This window comes from Zootoca vivipara, chromosome 4, assembly GCF_963506605.1.
Source record: "Zootoca vivipara chromosome 4, rZooViv1.1, whole genome shotgun sequence".
Classification (NCBI taxonomy): domain Eukaryota; kingdom Metazoa; phylum Chordata; class Lepidosauria; order Squamata; family Lacertidae; genus Zootoca; species Zootoca vivipara.
Genome location: NC_083279.1, coordinates 100,077,270 through 100,095,156, shown reverse-complemented (window position 1 = coordinate 100,095,156; position 17,887 = coordinate 100,077,270). Strand labels below are relative to the sequence as shown.

Here is a 17,887-nt window from a genome sequence, read left to right as displayed (position 1 = left end):
CCTGATTAGCTCCTCCCCGTTTCAAAACCGCTAACGCACTTCCTCGTGGCCCGGATGTTCGTTGCCGCCACCCAGCAACAAGCCCCAGCCGGCCTCCCAGCCAATCGCAACTCGGTTGCTTTTCGGCCTCTTGCGGCTGACGTCAGAGAACGCGAGCGGCGCGAAGGGTGAGCGGGGTGTTGGTGGGGAGAGAAAACCGGACTGCGCCGGCTCGTGGCGCAGCTACGCTTTCGGAGCCACCGCTCGACCAATAGGAGCCCAGCGCAGAGTTGACGGCCTCGGCGCACGGGCGTGCGACGCAACGGCGCCTTCCGAGGAAGGATCAGCGAGCCAATAAGAGGCGCCGATCGCCTTGACGGCGCGCCCCAGGCGTCAGCGTGCGTGCGTACGTGCGACGGACGTGCGTATGTGACGCACTTATTTCCCCCCCTCAACTTCCCTCGGCGCTTCTCGACCTCTCGCGTGAGGCGACAGCAGCCAAGGCGGGTGTTTGCGGAGCTGCCGCCGCGACCTCCTCCGTTCCTGACGTGTACGGCCGAGGCGCCCATCCGAGCGAGCGGCGAGGCCCAAGCCGCCTTCCCGCGCTGAGGCCGGGCGGAGGAGCGCGCCGCTCGCCCTCGTCTCCAGGCCCAGGCCAGGCTCGGGTGAAGCCCCACAGGGGTCCCGGAGGATTCTGGGAAAGGGTGAGTGGCGCTCAGGAGGTGGGAGGGGCCCGGGGGAGAGCGGGGTCTTTGTGCAGCGCCGAGCGCACGAGAGTGACGTAAACAAGCCCCTTCGGTGGTTACGGGTCGGAGCGGGGCTTGCAGGGATCCGCTAGTGTGTTGTTATTCTTAGCATTGTATTTACAGTATATCCCGCCTTTTTCCCTGTCAGTGGCTCAAGGAGTGGCTTACAGCTAGAACAGAAACAGTTAAAAACCGAGGGTAGAAAGAAACCCCAATAACTGAAAAAGGATTCAGCCTCAATATTAGTGGGCCATCTAGGAGAAGGGAAATATCTTTGTAAGAAAAAGCTAAGGAATCAATCCTACACAAATCCAGAATGCCTCCTTGTACGGTACACCTTCTGGCAGCTCCTGCAGACAAGCTGGTGCCAAATATGTTGCTCTGCTTTCCTTTGTTGGGGGCCTTGTCTTCTGGGCAGTCCAGAACCTCCAGACACAATGCCCAGGCCAGGAAGGTCACTTTGGTGCTGCTAATGGGTTGACTTCACACCTCTGGAGGTGCACTCCATTATTTTTTGAGACTGACTGACGCCAGCAACAACAAACTATAAAAATAAACAGATTGCCCCAGCACCAGCCCTTTCCTTAAAAGCAGTCAGTTCCCTAGCACTTGTTGGCACAAGAAAGTTGTCACCTGCCAACAGAAGGGCAACAAGGAGGAGCCCATCTGGTTTCTCTAGGGAAGGAGTTTCAAAATCTGGGGAGAGCCACTGAGAGCCTTCGATGTGGCATAGAGTAGGTGAAGACTGTAAAACAAGTCTGCTGGACTAGGCCAAAGGGGCCCATCTAGTCCAACATCTTGTTATTGCAGTGGCCAAACACATGGCCCAAAGGGAAAGAAGCCCACAAGCACAAGAGTGCTGCTCTTTGCTGCGTTTTCCAGTAACTGGTATTCAGAAGCATTGCTGGTAATAGCATTACGTAACAATTGTTGCTTCCAACAGTAGAGGCAGAGGTTAGCCATTATGGTTAGTAACCATTGGTTGTGTGTCATTTTCCATGAACTTGCCCAATCCTCTTTTAAAACCATCCAAGTTGGCGGCTGTGGGAGCAAGTGTCATAGTTTAACTATGCAGTGTATGAGGAAGCATAGGTGTAAACTTCGGGATGAGTGAGTACAATGTCTCTGTTTGTTTATATTTGTGTTTTCTGCCTATTTGGGGTGGGCCTATAACTCAGTAGCAGAGGGTCCCAGGTTGATTCTCCAAAATCTCTTTAGGTAGCTCTCTTTAGGTAGCTGAGCTGGGAAATCCTAAGAGGTTTTGAAGAACAGCCAGAATGTGCAAGTGAGAGTGGAGGGTGGCACTTAAACATATGAATGGGAACCCCAAACAGGACCTGAGTTCATATCTGTGTCATGGCAGCGCTCCATCTCTGCTCTCAGAAGCAGTTGCTGGCAATCCCTACTGTCGCTCTCTGTTTCTGCTTTGGAGTTCCCATTTGGCCAGTAGATTAGGTGGGCCTTTGCCCTGTTCCACAGGGCAAGAACTACCCTTTTCTTATTTTCTTCTTTCATTGGAAACAAGGTTCTGCCATGTGTGTACCTATTTGAAGTATAAAAACATAAGCACCAGGATTAGAGAACTGTTTTTCCTTAAGTGAAAGTGTTAAGAGGCAATTGGGGAACCATACAATAGCGTTTTTACCCCAAAGGAAGGTCATTTTTAAAGTTATATTATTTAATGGCCCTACAGTGTTATTGGTGGATGAAAAAGTTGATAATCAAAAGTGTTTGTCATGCTGCTTTGAATGTTTCGCCTGAGTGTTTTCATAAATTAAACACTATCTTGGATACATATGCATATTTTTAAATGGCAACTATTGTTGCATATCTTTGCATTTTATTGAATCAGTGAAACTTTTTAAATGGAAACATTGGTAGCAGAGCTAAAATTCACACAGCTATTTTTAGACACTGAAGCTCAGGTTTGAATCCCCACACTGCCAACTTAACTTACAGGGTTGTTGCGAGGCAAACATGATGTGGAAAAGAAATGCACACTGCCCTTATCTTCTTTTTGGAAATGTGGGATAGAACCAAATTAATTAAAAATATGTGCCTACTTCAGTGCATAACATATTGCTTTGATAAGTTATGAAATTGGAAGTATAAAGAACAGCAGTGACAAAGTTGTCCAGTGTTATGATAGATGTAAGCTGTTGAAATATATGGTACTGGAGTAATATTTTTGTCTTTGCCAGTTGGGCAGCTAGAAAATAAATGAAAGCTGAAAATAAAAACTATAATTTTGTTAATACTGTACATCAAGCAGGAAGGATAGGGCTCTTTGAGAGTAACAGTGGGCTTGCTATGCAGAAAAATCATTTGGATTAGACCAGGCATAGGCAAACTCCAGCCCTCCAGATGTTTGGGACTACAATTCCCATCATCCCTGACCACTGGTCCTGTTAGCTAGGGAGATGGGAATTGTAGTCCCAAACATCTGGAGGGCCAGAATTTGCCTATGCCTGGATTAGACTGAAGGCACATATTTAAGACAGTAAGTCTAACAAATTGTATTTGAATGATGGTACTATGGGGTGGGTTGCACATTTAGATTGAGGTTAGATCACACAACCACATGCTCGCTTTTAGTGGTGCATATCAGTAGCTTTGGGAAGGACTGACAAGGAAGTTGTAATGAGTGCAAGTGCTAATGCCTGGTCCTTGGAAGTTCCTTGAAACCACCAGGATAGCATACAGCTATGTAGTTTAAATCCTCCCTCTGTGACGATCTCAGCCCAGGGCAAACACTGGAGAATGTGAAGAATTGATGCTGCTATGTGAATAAGTTGTTTTGGCTTTAGAAAAACTTTCAGTGACATACAGGCTGTGGTTTGAGTTTTTAAAAACTTTCATTTTTTGTGGCCAGTAGCCATATGCTCTACCTGTAAAGAAACCTTAGACACAATGGTAGCAATCAGTGTTAGAAATTGAGATATGGAAGCTAGGAGCTAAATGGCACCTTAAACCTAGGTTATGGACGCAACAATGAAATGTCTAGGCGCACTTTTTTATAGCAAGAATACAAAGCCGAAAATGAATGAACTGCAGCTAAAATATTATGTTCATTTTTCACATGGTCTAGTCCTTCCCCTGCCCACCCCCCTAATATACTTAAGAGGGTCTCTTCTCCAGCCTTCGGAGAGTAGCTGGAAGTGGGGAGGCAGAAAAAAGTCCTCCTTTCCTTCCACTCTGCAGTTTTGCTCTGAAATCTTAGGCACAGTACTGTACCCTGAGCTCAGAAACTGCTTGTACAAATGAAATTCCCTGTCGCAAAACATGCCTAGAACAATGGGAGTTTTGAACACTGGTATCCATGCCTACCAAAGTTTAAAACTGGTGATTTTTAGCTGAGCTTTGCTTACAGTGATTTTTGAGGGAGCCATGTTTGTCTGCTTTGGCAAAAACCCTTGTCCAAAGCATGTGGAGGTATGATTTTATTTGATTTATTCAGTTTGTATGCCTCCCTTCTTCATAGATCTCAGGGTGGTTCACAACATAAAAATATATGATAAAAAAAGAAAATACATAATAAAAACAAGAACAAAACAAACCCATAACCCTCCCATAACTCCAACACTCATGTTAAACTCAAGCCCTTAGTTTTGTTTTCGTTTTTAATCAAGTACTAACGGGTCTATCTTCATCATAGGGTAATGGGAATCCTGAGTGAATGAACATTGTCCACGTGAAGGAGCCTGGAATAAGATAAAGGTGAGAGTTTGAATAAGTAGTGGAATGATTGGGAAATGCTTAGGACTTCATACAAGATGTAAGAATGAAAATGTTTAGCCACTTTTTTATTTTACAATATTTTTAGGCTGGCTTTCTATTAGAGGAAAAACATAGCCAACTAATATAGTTAAATAAAATGTGGAGAATCTCTGCTAATTGCTCATGGAATCTAAAGTGCTTACACCGCCCTACAGCAGATGATCTGGGCAGAACACATACAGACTCCCCAGAAGTTAATGTTCCACAACTGAACAGCTACAGAAAAGACCTTATTCCTAATGGATGTTAGCTCTCTAAAGCATGCTAGGATGATAATGGAGATCTGTTTTTCTATAGACAGTGGACTTTTGGTTGTTGGTGTAGAAATGTTTGTGTAGAAATGCTCGGTGAGAGCCATACATGCAACCCTGATGTCTCAGGTAGTACAGCCCAGACATGAATTTCATCACATCAGTACAGTCAGTGCCTTTGGATGGGATACACCTTTGCAGGAGATCCTGGAGGTGGCCTTTGCTACCATGTCCTTTTTAAGACCTTTCCAGGAGCATCAGGCTGGCCAAAGCAGGATAGAAATTTTCATGTTGAAAATGGTAATGTGCAGTAATTAGTGGTAATGAGATGGATAGCCATATATTTCCCCCCCACCATCCTATTTCTAATATCTGTATTTATCTGGCATTTCTCAATAAGACCAAATGTTGATTTAATCTACGTTTTCATTTTCTTCATTTAGGTCTTGAGAACCTGAAACAACTTCAAAATGTTTAACAAATCATTTGGAACGCCTTTTGGAGGCAACACAGGTGGCTTTGGGACGACTTCAACTTTTGGGCAGAGTAAGTGACATGGGCAATAATGGTGGACAAGCCTATGAATAGGGCCACAGGGTGCTGCCATGTTACCAGATCGGTCTATTTGCCCATCCTGGCACAGTTATTGCACGTTACCTGCTCTGTGATCTCATTTAACTGGACACAGCAGGAATAGACTTCAGACCACCTGGATGCAAAGCGTTTTGTTTACTTCTGGTGAGGGAACCTGTTCAGCCATTGTTGAACTCCCATCAGTCCCAGCCAGAATGAGCAATAGATGATGATGATGATGATGATGATGATGATGATGATGATAATTTATTGTTTATACCCCACCCATCTGGCTGGGTTTCCCCAGCCACTCTGGGCGGCTTCCAACAGAAAAATGAAATAAAATAATCTATTAAACATTAAAAGCCTCCCTAAACAGGGCTGCCTTCAGATGTCTTCTAAAAATCTGGTAGCTGTTTTTCTCTCTAACATCTGATGGGAGGGTGTTCCACAGGGTGGGTGCCACTACCGAGAAGGCCCTCTGCCTGGTTCCCTGCAACTTGGCTTCTCGCAATGAGGGAACCACCAGAAGGCCTTCGGTGCTGGACCTCAGTACCTGGGCAGAACGATGGGGGTGGAGACGCTCCTTCAGGTATACTGGACCGAGGCCATTTAGGGCTTTAAAGGTCAGCACCAACACTTTGAATAGTACTCGGAAACGGACTGGGAGCCAATGTAGATCTTTCAAGACCGGTGTTATGTGGTCTCGGCGGCTGCTCCTAGCCACCAGTCTAGCTGCCGCATTCTGGATTAGTTGTAGTTTCCGGATCACCAGGGATTGCAGCTCAAGAGATGGCCATCCAACCCCTACTTTAAATCATCTAAGGAAGGAGAGTCCACCACCTTCCAGGGGAAGACCGTTCCAATGTTGAAAAGTTCTTCTGATGTTCCCGATGGGAGTTGTAGTATAGCAACATCCGGAGGGCCACAGGGTAGCCACCCCTGTTCTAGGCTGCCAGTTTGGGCTTTTAATGTTTTCATTAAAAGGCTAATTCAGCTTTAAGTGCAACCTCCTTTGAAGTCGGCTTTAAAAGCCAATATTTTGCCTATCAGATATTTGGCTGAGTTGCCACATGCTCTCATACAGAAGACTCTTGCATTCCTAATAGAGATGGCTTACAGAACCATGTTCCATTCAGGAAGTGCTAGGCTTGTATTTGAAGTGGCTTCACTTCTTGTAGGCCAACTGCAGCTGTACAACCAGCGCATTCCTACATGGTTTCAGCCCCTTCTGTACTCAGACCATATGTAGTCTCATCTCCCAACTCTAACCGCTTTGCAGATGCTGGCTTTGGCACTACAAGTGGAGGAGCTTTTGGGACATCTGCTTTTGGAACAAATAATAATGCAGGAGGACTGTTTGGGACTGCGCAGACCAAGCCAGGTACAGGTATTATCACTGCTTCTCATTCCTTTACTTGAACCCCTTCACTGTTTGCCTCTTTGCTCAATTTAAGCTGCTGGCTGTTACCTAAGACCCAAGCTTCTTAGGGCCCAGGTACCCATAGGAGCAATTCTATCTTACTTTTCTGACAAATGATGTCTCTCAAAGTAGTTTGCATCAATAAAAAGAGAGACACAGACTGTCATCAAGTTTACAAACTTAAAAAAGACTAAGGGAAACAGAGGGAAAAGGCAGAGGAAGGAGGTTGTTCTGGCCTCAAGGAACTAAGCATTTATATCCAGTTTGGGCTAGAATGAGCCTCCCTTGGTCTGCTGAAGTTCTTGGCCAGTTTCCTCCTTTATCAGAGGGGACACTGTTCCACAACAACGGAGGAATCATTTTAAGTACTAGTGCTCCATTTGTGGAGTGCCCTCACTGAAGAGGGCCACCTGGCACCTATGTTCCAGTTTTCTGTTTACAAACAAACAAAATCTGTTTCCCTAGGAACTTTATCTTCGTGATTTGATAAACTGGTTTTATTTGCTTTTTTCTTGTTGTATCATGGACCTTCATCCCATTAGGTTTTATGCATATATCACCAGTCAAACTGGCCAGAATATATATATATATATATATATATATATATATATATGTATAATAAGATTCAAAACTCTGTTGGAAATGTCTAGAAATTGAGCGTACATTTATTCACTTACAGTGGAAATGTAATCGGGCAAAGGAATTTTGGGAAATGGTGTACAGCCAGCTAATTGGAAATGAGTTACCAAAAAAAGCCCATAACTTTTTCTTATATATACTGTATGCAACAACAGCAGCAAAGATAGTATAGGTGAGATATTGGAAAGAAAGAGGGACCCCAGGGAAAGAACAATGGCTAAATAAACTAATTGAATCTGCTGAGCTTGCAAGTATGACATCTGAAATAAGAAATGTAGATGATAAACAGATGAGGAGTGAGTGGGAGCATCTAGGGGAATATTTACAGATTTCGATCTTAAATACAAATTCCAGGTAGTGGATACCTTCTGACCAGCAGTTGATAATATAAAGGGTATGGGAAGGTTGAGAACAAGGTGAAGGTATTATTGTATATGTGGCTAATTAAGATGTACAAGAACTGTCATGGAATGCTGGGTGGGAATTACAAAATAATTATTGTACAAGGACATAAAGTGATATGATTGTATAACCGAAAACATACATGTATTCATATCTACATGTATAACATATATATGGATTTGTGCGTATGTCTGTGTGGGTTTTGTCATCAAATAATCCCACCCCCTCCTTGTGTCTGATTTGATTGGATATTTCTGGTTCCAGGAGGGTTGTTTGGTTCCAGCACCTTCAGCCAGCCAGCCACTTCTTCTACCAGCACTGGCTTTGGATTTGGAACATCGACTGGCACTTCCAGTGGGTTGTTTGGGACAGCAAGCACTGGCGGAGGCCTCTTTTCATCCCAGAACAATGCCTTTGCACAGAGTAAACCTGTGGGGTTTGGCAGTGAGTATAATCTATTGCTATTTCTAGACCATTTTGAAGAATTCTTTAAGCAGCACAACCACGTGATTCTAAGTTCTTTGAATCACTTTTATTGCTGTATTTTTAATGGTTGTAACCCTCCCTGGTTCCTCAGGGTGAAGGGCAGGTGGTAATAATAATAAAAATAATAATTTGAAAATTGGTTTTACCGAAAATAAATCCAAATTGCAGGAGATATTATTGGAAAATAAAGAAAAGCCAATGTCAAAGCTATATGCTTACCTTCTCGAATGGGAACTAAAGGATGAATTGGTAAAAACCACGATGATACGCTGGGCCCAAGATTTAGGGAGACCTATATATAGTAATAAATGGGAAAGACTCTGGAAAGAAGGGATAAAATTCACGGCGTGCTCAGGTATCAAGGAGAATATTCTCAAAATGGTTTACAGATGGCATCTAACGCCGGCCAAAATTGCCAAAATACACAAAAATGATTCCAACAAATGTTGGAAATGTAGAGAGAAAATTGGTAATTATTACCACTGCTGGTGGCAGTGTGGCAAGATTCAAGAATTTTGGAACGGAGTATATGAAAAATTGAAAGAAATGCTGAAAATGACGCTCCCCCAAAACCCTGAAATATTTTTGTTAAATATGATCCCAGAAAATATTCCTGAGGGAAAAAGAAATATATTATCATATGCTAGTGCAGCGGCTAGACTATTGATAGCTAGAAACTGGAAGGGTGAAAAAGTGCCGACAATATACGAGTGGCAGGAGAAATTGGTCGAATTCATGAACTTAGATAAAATGACCACAGCAATTAGGAACATCCCCAAGCAGAAATGTATTAAGGAATGGAAACAGGTAGAGGATTATTTAAGAAAAGAGAATTTTAACATAGATTTGGTGATATGCTTATATTGAAAATAAAAAACAGGGAAAAACTAATAATAAGTATAAAAATTAGCAGTAGGAATTTAAGGATAATCAAAAAGAAGCAAGAATTTGGTAAATTTGCAAAATAAAGCGATGTATGAACAGTGGGAAGTTTTTCTTTTTCTTTTGGTAATTTTCAATCTTTAATTTATAATTTTCTTTTTTTCTTTTTTATTTCTTTATCTCAGGATTTATAATTCAAATCTTAAGTTTGTATGATATCTTACCTGGTATATTACTATGGGGGTGATTTTCGTTATATTATGTTATATTAATTTGTATTATCAGTTATATTATTTGTTATGCTAAGTTCTAAGACTATTGAAATGGAATAACATTTCAAATTAGTGTCTATATGTTTTCTGTTTTACTATATATATGTGTGTATATATATACCTACATATTTATAGCTTTCCCCCCCTTTTTCTTTCTTTTTTTCTTTTTCTTTTGTTATTCTCTGTTGTTGTCTGTTATATTAATTTGTATTATCAGTTATATTATTTGTTATGCTAAGTTCTAAGACTATTGAAATGGAATAACATTTCAAATTAGTGTCTATATGTTTTCTGTTTTACTATATATATATATGTGTATATATATACCTACATATATATATAGCTTCCCCCCCCTTTTTCTTTCTTTTTTTTCTTTTTCTTTTGTTATTCTCTGTTGTTGTCTGGAATATGATTTTTTATTAATTTGCTTTGTTGTGTTTTTGTTTTTGGTTAAATGAATCTCATTTTGTAACCTGTGTTTGTATAATTGAAATAAAGTCTATTTAAAAAAACACAAAAAATAAAAATAAAAATAAAAATAATAATTAATACAGCCGTACCTCAGAAGTTGAACAGAATCCAATCCGGAAGTCCGTTTGACTTCCAAAACGTTCGGAAACCAAAGCACGGCTTCTGATTGGCTGCAGGAAGCCCTGGCTGATGTTTGGGTTCCAAAGAACATTTGCAAACCGGAACACTCACTTCCAGGTTTGCGGTGTTTGGGAGCCAAAACATCCAAGGTGACCAAGGTGGTCAGGATACAAGGTACGACTGTAATAACAACAGCTTGGGTAGTTGCTCCCCAAGTGCTTGCCTTGGGACAGTTCAGTTTCTTGTTCACCAGGCGCAGGGGACAAGTCATGTTTAGAAGAAAGCCGGAAACATTGCTTTAGTCCTTGTTGGGGTGGGTGCAGGGGCGTAGGAGGGGGGGTGATGGGGTGGACCGCCCTGGGTGCCCTCACTGAGGGGAGTGACATTCAGCACGCCACCCGCCCGCAACTCCCAAGCCTCCCCTGAGCCGTTGGGGTAAGGGAGGGAGCTGTGCCGCTTTGTCGGCGGCATTCCCCCCCCTTCCCTCTTCGTTTTGACAGCTTGGGGAAGGCTTGGGAGTCATGGATGGGCAGCGTGCTGAATGTCCACCATGGGCAGCTCGCTCCCCACCTGTGAGCAGCTTGTACCACCCCCGGCTGCAGGGTGCACGCTGCTGTGGGGACTCGAATGGCTATCCTGTGCCTTGGAGGGCACCCTCCGCATCACCCTGCCCTGGGCAGCACGGGTATATGCTCCGCCGCTGGGTGGGTGGGTGGAGGTATTAGCAAAATCGATATACAGAAAAACTTGTACGGGGCAACATAATATTTATGCTTCTTTTTGCAAGATCCTCTTGTATTTCATATTAAATTGAACTGCCACAATGTCCAAGCTGTTTCCAATCAGCTGGCTATAGTGTGAAAAGTAAGGCTATCATTTGTTTTGGGCACTGTCTCCTCTCGTATTTGGGCATTGACTTCGCTTTTCCTTTTCTGTAGACTTTGGGACAAGTACTAGCAGTGGGGGTTTATTTGGAACCACTAATACAACCGCCAATCCATTTGGGGGGACGTCCGGTTCCCTCTTCGGATCAACCAGCTTTACCGTTCCAACTGGCACCACCATTAAATTCAATGTAAGTCCCAGTTGCTTCCTATCTAAAATTAGTTCCATCCATTACCTAGCTTTTTCCAGTATGATGTCTGTGTGGGAATGTTCAGGAATGTGGATGAGGAGATATTGTTACATATATCCTATCCCCGCTTGCGCTAGCAAGCACCAAACTTTAGCAGAGTAAAAACATTCCCATTTTGCAAAATGCACAGCAGAAAAGCGTTTGCGCAGGCTTGATTTAAGCCTGTAAAATAAAGTGTATTTTCCTGGTATTTTCCCCTTTATCCCTCTTAAAAGAAAAGACACGACACAATGCTCTTAAAAGTATACAAGATGTTTACTTACAATCTTCCTGAGATACAGCATACTCAAGAGGTAGACTTGCTTAGGTAAAAAGTAATATATACATTGTGAAGTTCACTTATAAGAAGTGAGACTCCATCTCATCTCTCTCTAGGCTGGAGGCCTTGAGAGAGAGTAACTGCAATCCAAGAGTCCAAGAGTGAGAGTGTAAGAGAGGGAAATCGTTGCTTCCTTCAGAATTTATCTACCACCTTTCCCATCTAATTAGCATGTGGAGGAACAGGAAACTAGGCTTAGTCACGTGGTCCTCCAAGTGGACTATCTAGGGATTGTTGTGACTTGACTGCACTTAACCCTTTGCATCCCACAGTCTGCAGGATGTTTGTTTTGGACTACAACTACCAGCATCCCTGACATTTTGCCCTGTTTGCCAGGGCTGATGGGAGTTGCAGTCCAGAAAAGGCTGCTTTACGTCCAGCCTTTCTGTTCACTACGCTTTGGACTCCCTATTGAAGTGACGGCGCGAGTCAGGGGGTTGATGCAAGTGAGCTGTGCGAAGAGCAAGCTGAATGGCAAGCTCAGCAGAGGCTCTTTTCATTGGCAGAAAATACAGAACCAGGCAGATACATTTTTGGACTGTGACCTTTACACATCCTCTAGCCACAGGGTCGTGAGGTGACGCAAGGTGATTTCAGTACCTGTTTCCATGGCATCATCTTCCCCTTAAACCAGGCACCCCCAAACTTCGGCCCTCCAGATGTTTTGGACTACAGTTCCCATCTTTCCCGACCACTGGTCCTGTTAGCTAGGGATCATGGGTGTTGTAGGCCAAAACATCTGGAGGGCCGCAGTTTGGGGGTGCCTGCCTTAAACAAAGGTTAATTGAAAGTAGACAGAGGTCACCGGCAGGGCATGGCAGACATCTGAGAAAGCAGAAGGTTTGGAGAAAGTTCATGGCGTTCAGACAGAGCTAAGGTCGGATATAGGGTATGACTCTCTGACAGCTGTGGATCATTTGCAGTTGGGAGTGTGCTCCACCGCAGGGAGGCCCTCCTATCACCTCCCTTGCAGTGAAGTGTGCTTCAAGCCTGGCCACCATCCCTACACCCTATTCCAATGAAAGATGTATTTTATTTATCTATTTATTTGGAATAGTTATAAACTGCTGGATATTACAAAATAACATTTCCAATAGCTGCCTGTGGGAACCGTGGTGGCAAGTCCTCTTGTTGGAGAGCAGTGGCCAACTGACCAGAGTTGAATATCAACCCTACAAGGCAGTACACTGCCACTACTCCTGTAAATCCATCAGCCTGAATCAAGATAATCCCAGAGCTTCCCAAATGCCACTCGAGGTTTTGGGAACCAGACGCTGTCCCTGCAAGCTTCAAGCCCACTAAAGTTTATGCAGTAGCAGTTTGATTAAGAGACTAAGATAACTACATTCAGTACCAACAAGTCCCATCCAAATAAACACACAAGAAGCTTTTTAAAGAAAATAGCAGCATAAATAATGGAGCTGTATCTCGGTGAGATTATAAGTAAAAGCAGTGTTAAAGAACTGCAGTTGGGAATGGGAAGACAAGATACCAAACAAACTTACTTTATAAACCAAATCAGCAAATTGACCTCCAGCAAGTAGCAGACAGGTGTTGCCAGGTGTCAGGCAACATGGTGAGGACTAGCACAAAGTTTTACCCCAACTTTGCCTAGTAACCAGTGACTCTGAATAGCCAATGAGAGGACTCCACCGTGTTATGGGCAGCCCATGTTCTCACAGGTGTGGCCAGTTTCTAATTAGCAAGGCCCACATTGACCTCCAGTAGCAACAGCACAGCAAGATATCACAGGTGCCGGTACTTGTGATCCCCGCCTCCCACCCTTGAAGGGAGAGAATATTCTCTCAGAAGCCTCCCTTTGTTCTTGGAGGCCTGAGTTGGGAAACCATTTTCTAGCAGCAAAGAAAAAACCTCAGGAAATAAAAAGTGATAAAACAGTTCTCCAAAGAGAAATTCAATTACTGCCCATGGGCCAGCTCATCTTCTGGAGAAGCCTCACCTGGCAAATGAAGCACAGAATAAGAGCACAGGTACTCTTGTCTTTTGCTGTTTCAGTATTGATCATTTATATCTTTATTTGGATCACATTTAAATAACACAGCTATAACCAGCCTGTGGCGGTTCAACTTCTGTGTGCTCACTTGTGGAAAGGCCATGGCTCAGTGGCCAAAGCACATGCCGCGCCTGCAGAAGGTCCCCGCTTCCAATCTCTGGCATTTCCACCCAGGTGTTCCAAGTGCAGAACAGAAGTACGAGGCATTGCGCTGAGTTGGAAAACTTGTGTGCAGAGGCTCCTTTAAGCGGAAGGTGGAATAGTTGATCGTGAGGGTTCTGTAGCAGTTGTTGGAGCAGAAGATGCCCGGATTTCGTAGCAGTGAGCGCCCTCTTGAGCCCTTCTTCAGCTACATGCACCAATGGGGATGGGGCTCTCTCCTGCTTGTGCTACAGCAGAAGGAGTAGCAGCAGCAGCAGCCACAGGCCAAGACAATGAGTGCTGCCTTCCAGGTAGCAAAGAGCCCTCACAGCCAGGTCAGCCTAGAGCAGGAGCAGAGGCAGACCATAGGCCAGGGCAGTGTGTGGCTTTGTACCAGGATGGCAGGAAAGCGTGGGCATCCCTTGCATACCAAGGCAAGCAAAGCCCCTTCTGTTTATCATCTACGTCTTATCCTTCTCCCTAGAAGCCTGAGACCTATTCTGACCTGGTGATTAACTGGCTACCCAGGGTGTCTCACAGCTGGCCGAGAATGTGAACTGCTGTGTTATTAATATTAATAATATTTCAATTCATATATTGCCCTTTATCAAAAGATCCCAGGGTGATGTACAACGTTAAAAGCACATTACAGAACATCAGTGATAAAAACATAATAATAATAAAAGCATACTGACAAACAGCCTTATAATAAAATAGTCATCACAATAAGAGTCCTCTTCTGCACACTTCTACAGGACATAAATTATTTAATAGCCATAGATCTGAGTAAAGAAGAATGTTTTTACCTGGCGCCTTAAGTCATGTACTGATGGCACCAAATGAGGCTCTCTGGGGAGAGCATTCCACAATCGGAGCCACCACAGAAAAGGCTTGTTCTCTTGTTGCCACCCTCCAAACCTCTCTGGGAAGGGGGAACATAGAGAAGGGCCTCAGAAGACAAGGGCTGGGTCTGGTTTGGTTTATGTGAGGAGAGGCGGTCCATAAGGTATTGAGGTCCTGAGCCATGCAAGGCTTTGTAGGTCAACCCCAGCACTTTGAATTGGGCACAGAAACAAATTGGCAGCCAGCTCAGTTGTGCCAGGATGGGTGTTACTTCTGCCGCACGCTCGCTTGTCTCAGTGTTCTTGTTAGCTCACATGAGCGGCTGCCTGGAGGCTCACCGGAATCCTGCTGCTCCCTCTGTGCCATGACTGCTTACAGGCCTTCCAGGGGAATTAAATCTAAAGTAACCTTGACAAGTGTTCACATTTCTCTTACAGCCCCCAACGGGTACTGACACTATGGTGAAGTCTGGAGTCAGCACAAACATCAGCACCAAACATCAGTGCATTACTGCTATGAAAGAATATGAAAGCAAATCGCTAGAGGTCAGTCCGCCGTATATCTGTATGTCTGCATGCTGTCCCTGTTTGTTTCCATCCCGTCTTGTGGCTCAGACATTGGAGTGCTGCTCTCCTCCCTCTATAGCGGTGGATGGGGGTGAGCTCTTTGCATTTCAAGGAGAAAGAATGGAGGCAAGGCATTTTTTTATGCACATGGTTCGCCACATGCTGAACTGTCACATCACAGTGGTCAGGAGAAATCTGTTTTTGGTGCCTGATGCCTGCTGTGGCAAAGTTGCATTTTGTCCTCTTTGAGAACCCTGCCCTGTGCACAATAAATATCGACTCCAATGTTTTACTGTATCGCTTTTGCCTGAGAAGGTGTGGTGGTAGCAGGTGTGGGGAACAGGTGGTGTCCCATGTGAGACGTCTGTACTCAAGAAATATTCCTTGTTTAGGAGCTTCGTTTGGAAGACTATCAAGCGAACAGGAAAGGTCCCACCAACCCTGTAGGAGCTGGAGCCACGGCAGGTTTGTTTGGCTCCTCAACTGCTACCTCCAGCGCAGCCACAGGACTCTTCGGCTCCACCACCACTAACACGGGCTTTTCATATGGACAGAATAAAACAGGGTTTGGAACCAGTAAGTACTGCTGCTTTGACTTGCGCAGGGTGACTCTTTGAGTAATAGCCTTTCAGAGTACTTGTGTGTGTGTTTTAATACTGTTTTAAGTTGCCTTGAGACTCTGCCATGTTAGGTGTCCAGCATTTTTAAACACATGCAAATAATAATATCCACAGCTTGAAATACTGGCTGCCGATTTATAAGATGCTGTCAAAACTCCACCTGTTCTCTGTATGCTTGGGGGGAAAACATGCAGACAGAATTGAGCAGATTGTGCCTTGAGGTCCTTAGGACAAGTAAGGAAGAAGGTGCAAATAAGGAAAAATGGGAAAGTGCCCAAGCATGTGATGCGAGTCCCAGGAATTAGAATGCCACACTTAATAGTGCACAAGAAGCGAACTATTCAGTTCTTGATTCTGATTTAAGACAGTATCTTGCCTGATATCATAGGCTGGCACCTTGATCAGTCACATCTGTTTTCTTGCTCTAAAATGGCTCCACTCAAGTCAGCTTTTATTTCTTGGAAGCACCTCCCAGCAACACCAATGTTGTTGTTTTTTTGCTTGTTATAGGTGTTAGTTGCTTTATCTCGTCCAAGACGATCCAAAGCAACTTAGAACCAAACACCTCATATATGTGTTTGGAGCTGTGAGGAGCTGTGCCACCGGTGGGGTAGCTCCAAATCTATGGAATGCCTTCCTGCTAGAAATCAGGCAGCTGCCATCTCTGCACCTGAGTGTCAGACACCAAGTTAAAACAGTTTTATTCTCTGATGATTTAATTCATGTTTTAAATTTTGTGTGTCGTATGTTTTTATTTTTTTGTAAGTTGCTTTGAGAGCCAGATGTGAAAAGCAGGTTATAATTTTTTAAAAAATAAAATGTAGCTGCATCTACTCACCATCACCCTTTGGGACCTATCCTGCCTCTCCCACTGTTGAAATTTGGATTGCGAGCTCCTTGAGGGGTATACTCTGTGAAGTGCCAGGGACATGGATGCCTCAAGGTGTGTATATATATAATTTGCTTTGGCACTTTGTTTCAGGTACAACGGGTTTTGGAACAGGAACAGGAGGCCTCTTTGGCCCGACTCAACAAACCACCAGCCTCTTCAACAAGCCTTTTGGCCAGGCCACGACTGCACCAAACGCAGGCTTTTCCTTTGGGAACACCAGCACCCTTGGACAACCCAACACAAACACAATGGTAAGGTAGCAAGGACTGTTGTAACAGCCTTGGAGTCTTTAATTTCTGCCTAACTCCTGCTTACCTGGTTGTCTGGATTTCTGCAGCCTTTTACTAAGAACTCTCCAAGGAAATTCTCTTTGCTCGGCCCTTTACTTTTTCTTATACAGTGCTATTTTATTCTCCAGCTTGCTCCTTAGCACAGCAGGTTGCCTTATTTTGTCATTTTTGTATCTGTTGAATATTTCACCAGCATGCTTTATATTGAGGGCTAAGAGATAACGGCCTGCCTTGTCACAAGTCAGAGCCTTGGTCCATCTAACTGACAACTGGCTCCAGAGTCTCCAAGCAGAGGTTCTCTCCAACACAAGATCCTTTAGTTGGAGATTTCAACACTTCATATGCAAAGCACATACTTTTTCACTATGAAATGGAGCCATAGCAGGCCTCCCAAGTTATGAAATACTGGTAGTTTGTTTTCAGCAATATACCAGTTTCCTGGTAGGCACACAAGCAAGCACACACTCAGATTATCTTACCTCTCCCAGGAAGAGGGAAGCCTTTTCACCGACTTGAATGTCTCTAGGGCAGGCTAGTTTATCAAGTGGTCCACTATTTTCCTTTGCATAATGCATAAGCGAGAGAGGGGACCTCTGGTTACAAATGAAATGGAACTGGACGGAACTGGACTAATTCAAGTGGCCTTTTCTGTGAAGGACTCAAACCTTTAATAGATGCATCCAGTCACAACAGGAACCCTGTATTGAAGGAGTTTCCCTGTTACGGGCAAAAGATGCCAGGCGCTAGTGGCTTGGAAAGGGAAGTTGGCAAAGCTGTGTGGGGAATGAGCTGCTGAGCGGAAGAGATAATCCATCTTCATAGGCTTTGGGAAATTACTTTTTCCATCAAAGACAACTCATGGGTGGGTGGGTGTTCAATTTGTTCAGGGTTTTTTTTTAATCTTCCTGTGAGGGGCCACACTGTTTCTTTCCATATGCATGATGGCAGCCTTCAGGTCCCTTTCTGCCCAGATCTGAACCTCCATTCAGAAACAATCTGGCATGGCACAAGTTCAAGCCTCAGTATTTTCCACGACTCAGTGGCTA

At 44.0% G+C, this 17,887-nt stretch overlaps 1 protein-coding gene across 7 annotated transcripts in view; it reads left to right on the top strand.

Moving 5' to 3' along the window:
• The first annotated feature begins 395 nt into the window (after window positions 1-395).
• Window positions 396-17,887, top strand: part of NUP98 (nucleoporin 98 and 96 precursor) — a 44,017-nt gene continuing 26,525 nt past the window's right edge. For 5 of the 7 annotated variants that reach the window (XM_035116391.2, XM_035116390.2, XM_035116389.2 and 2 more), the window contains exons 1-9: window positions 396-683; window positions 4,381-4,442; window positions 5,197-5,299; window positions 6,609-6,716; window positions 8,055-8,234; window positions 10,960-11,096; window positions 14,911-15,018; window positions 15,432-15,615; window positions 16,642-16,802. In XM_035116391.2, coding sequence (XP_034972282.2) covers window positions 5,224-5,299; window positions 6,609-6,716; window positions 8,055-8,234; window positions 10,960-11,096; window positions 14,911-15,018; window positions 15,432-15,615; window positions 16,642-16,802 — 954 coding nt within the window. In that variant the 5' untranslated portion in view covers window positions 396-683; window positions 4,381-4,442; window positions 5,197-5,223. The remainder of the gene's footprint in view (window positions 684-4,380; window positions 4,443-5,196; window positions 5,300-6,608; window positions 6,717-8,054; window positions 8,235-10,959; window positions 11,097-14,910; window positions 15,019-15,431; window positions 15,616-16,641; window positions 16,803-17,887) is intronic. The other 2 variants (XM_060274068.1, XM_035116387.2) reach the window with 1 other exon arrangement.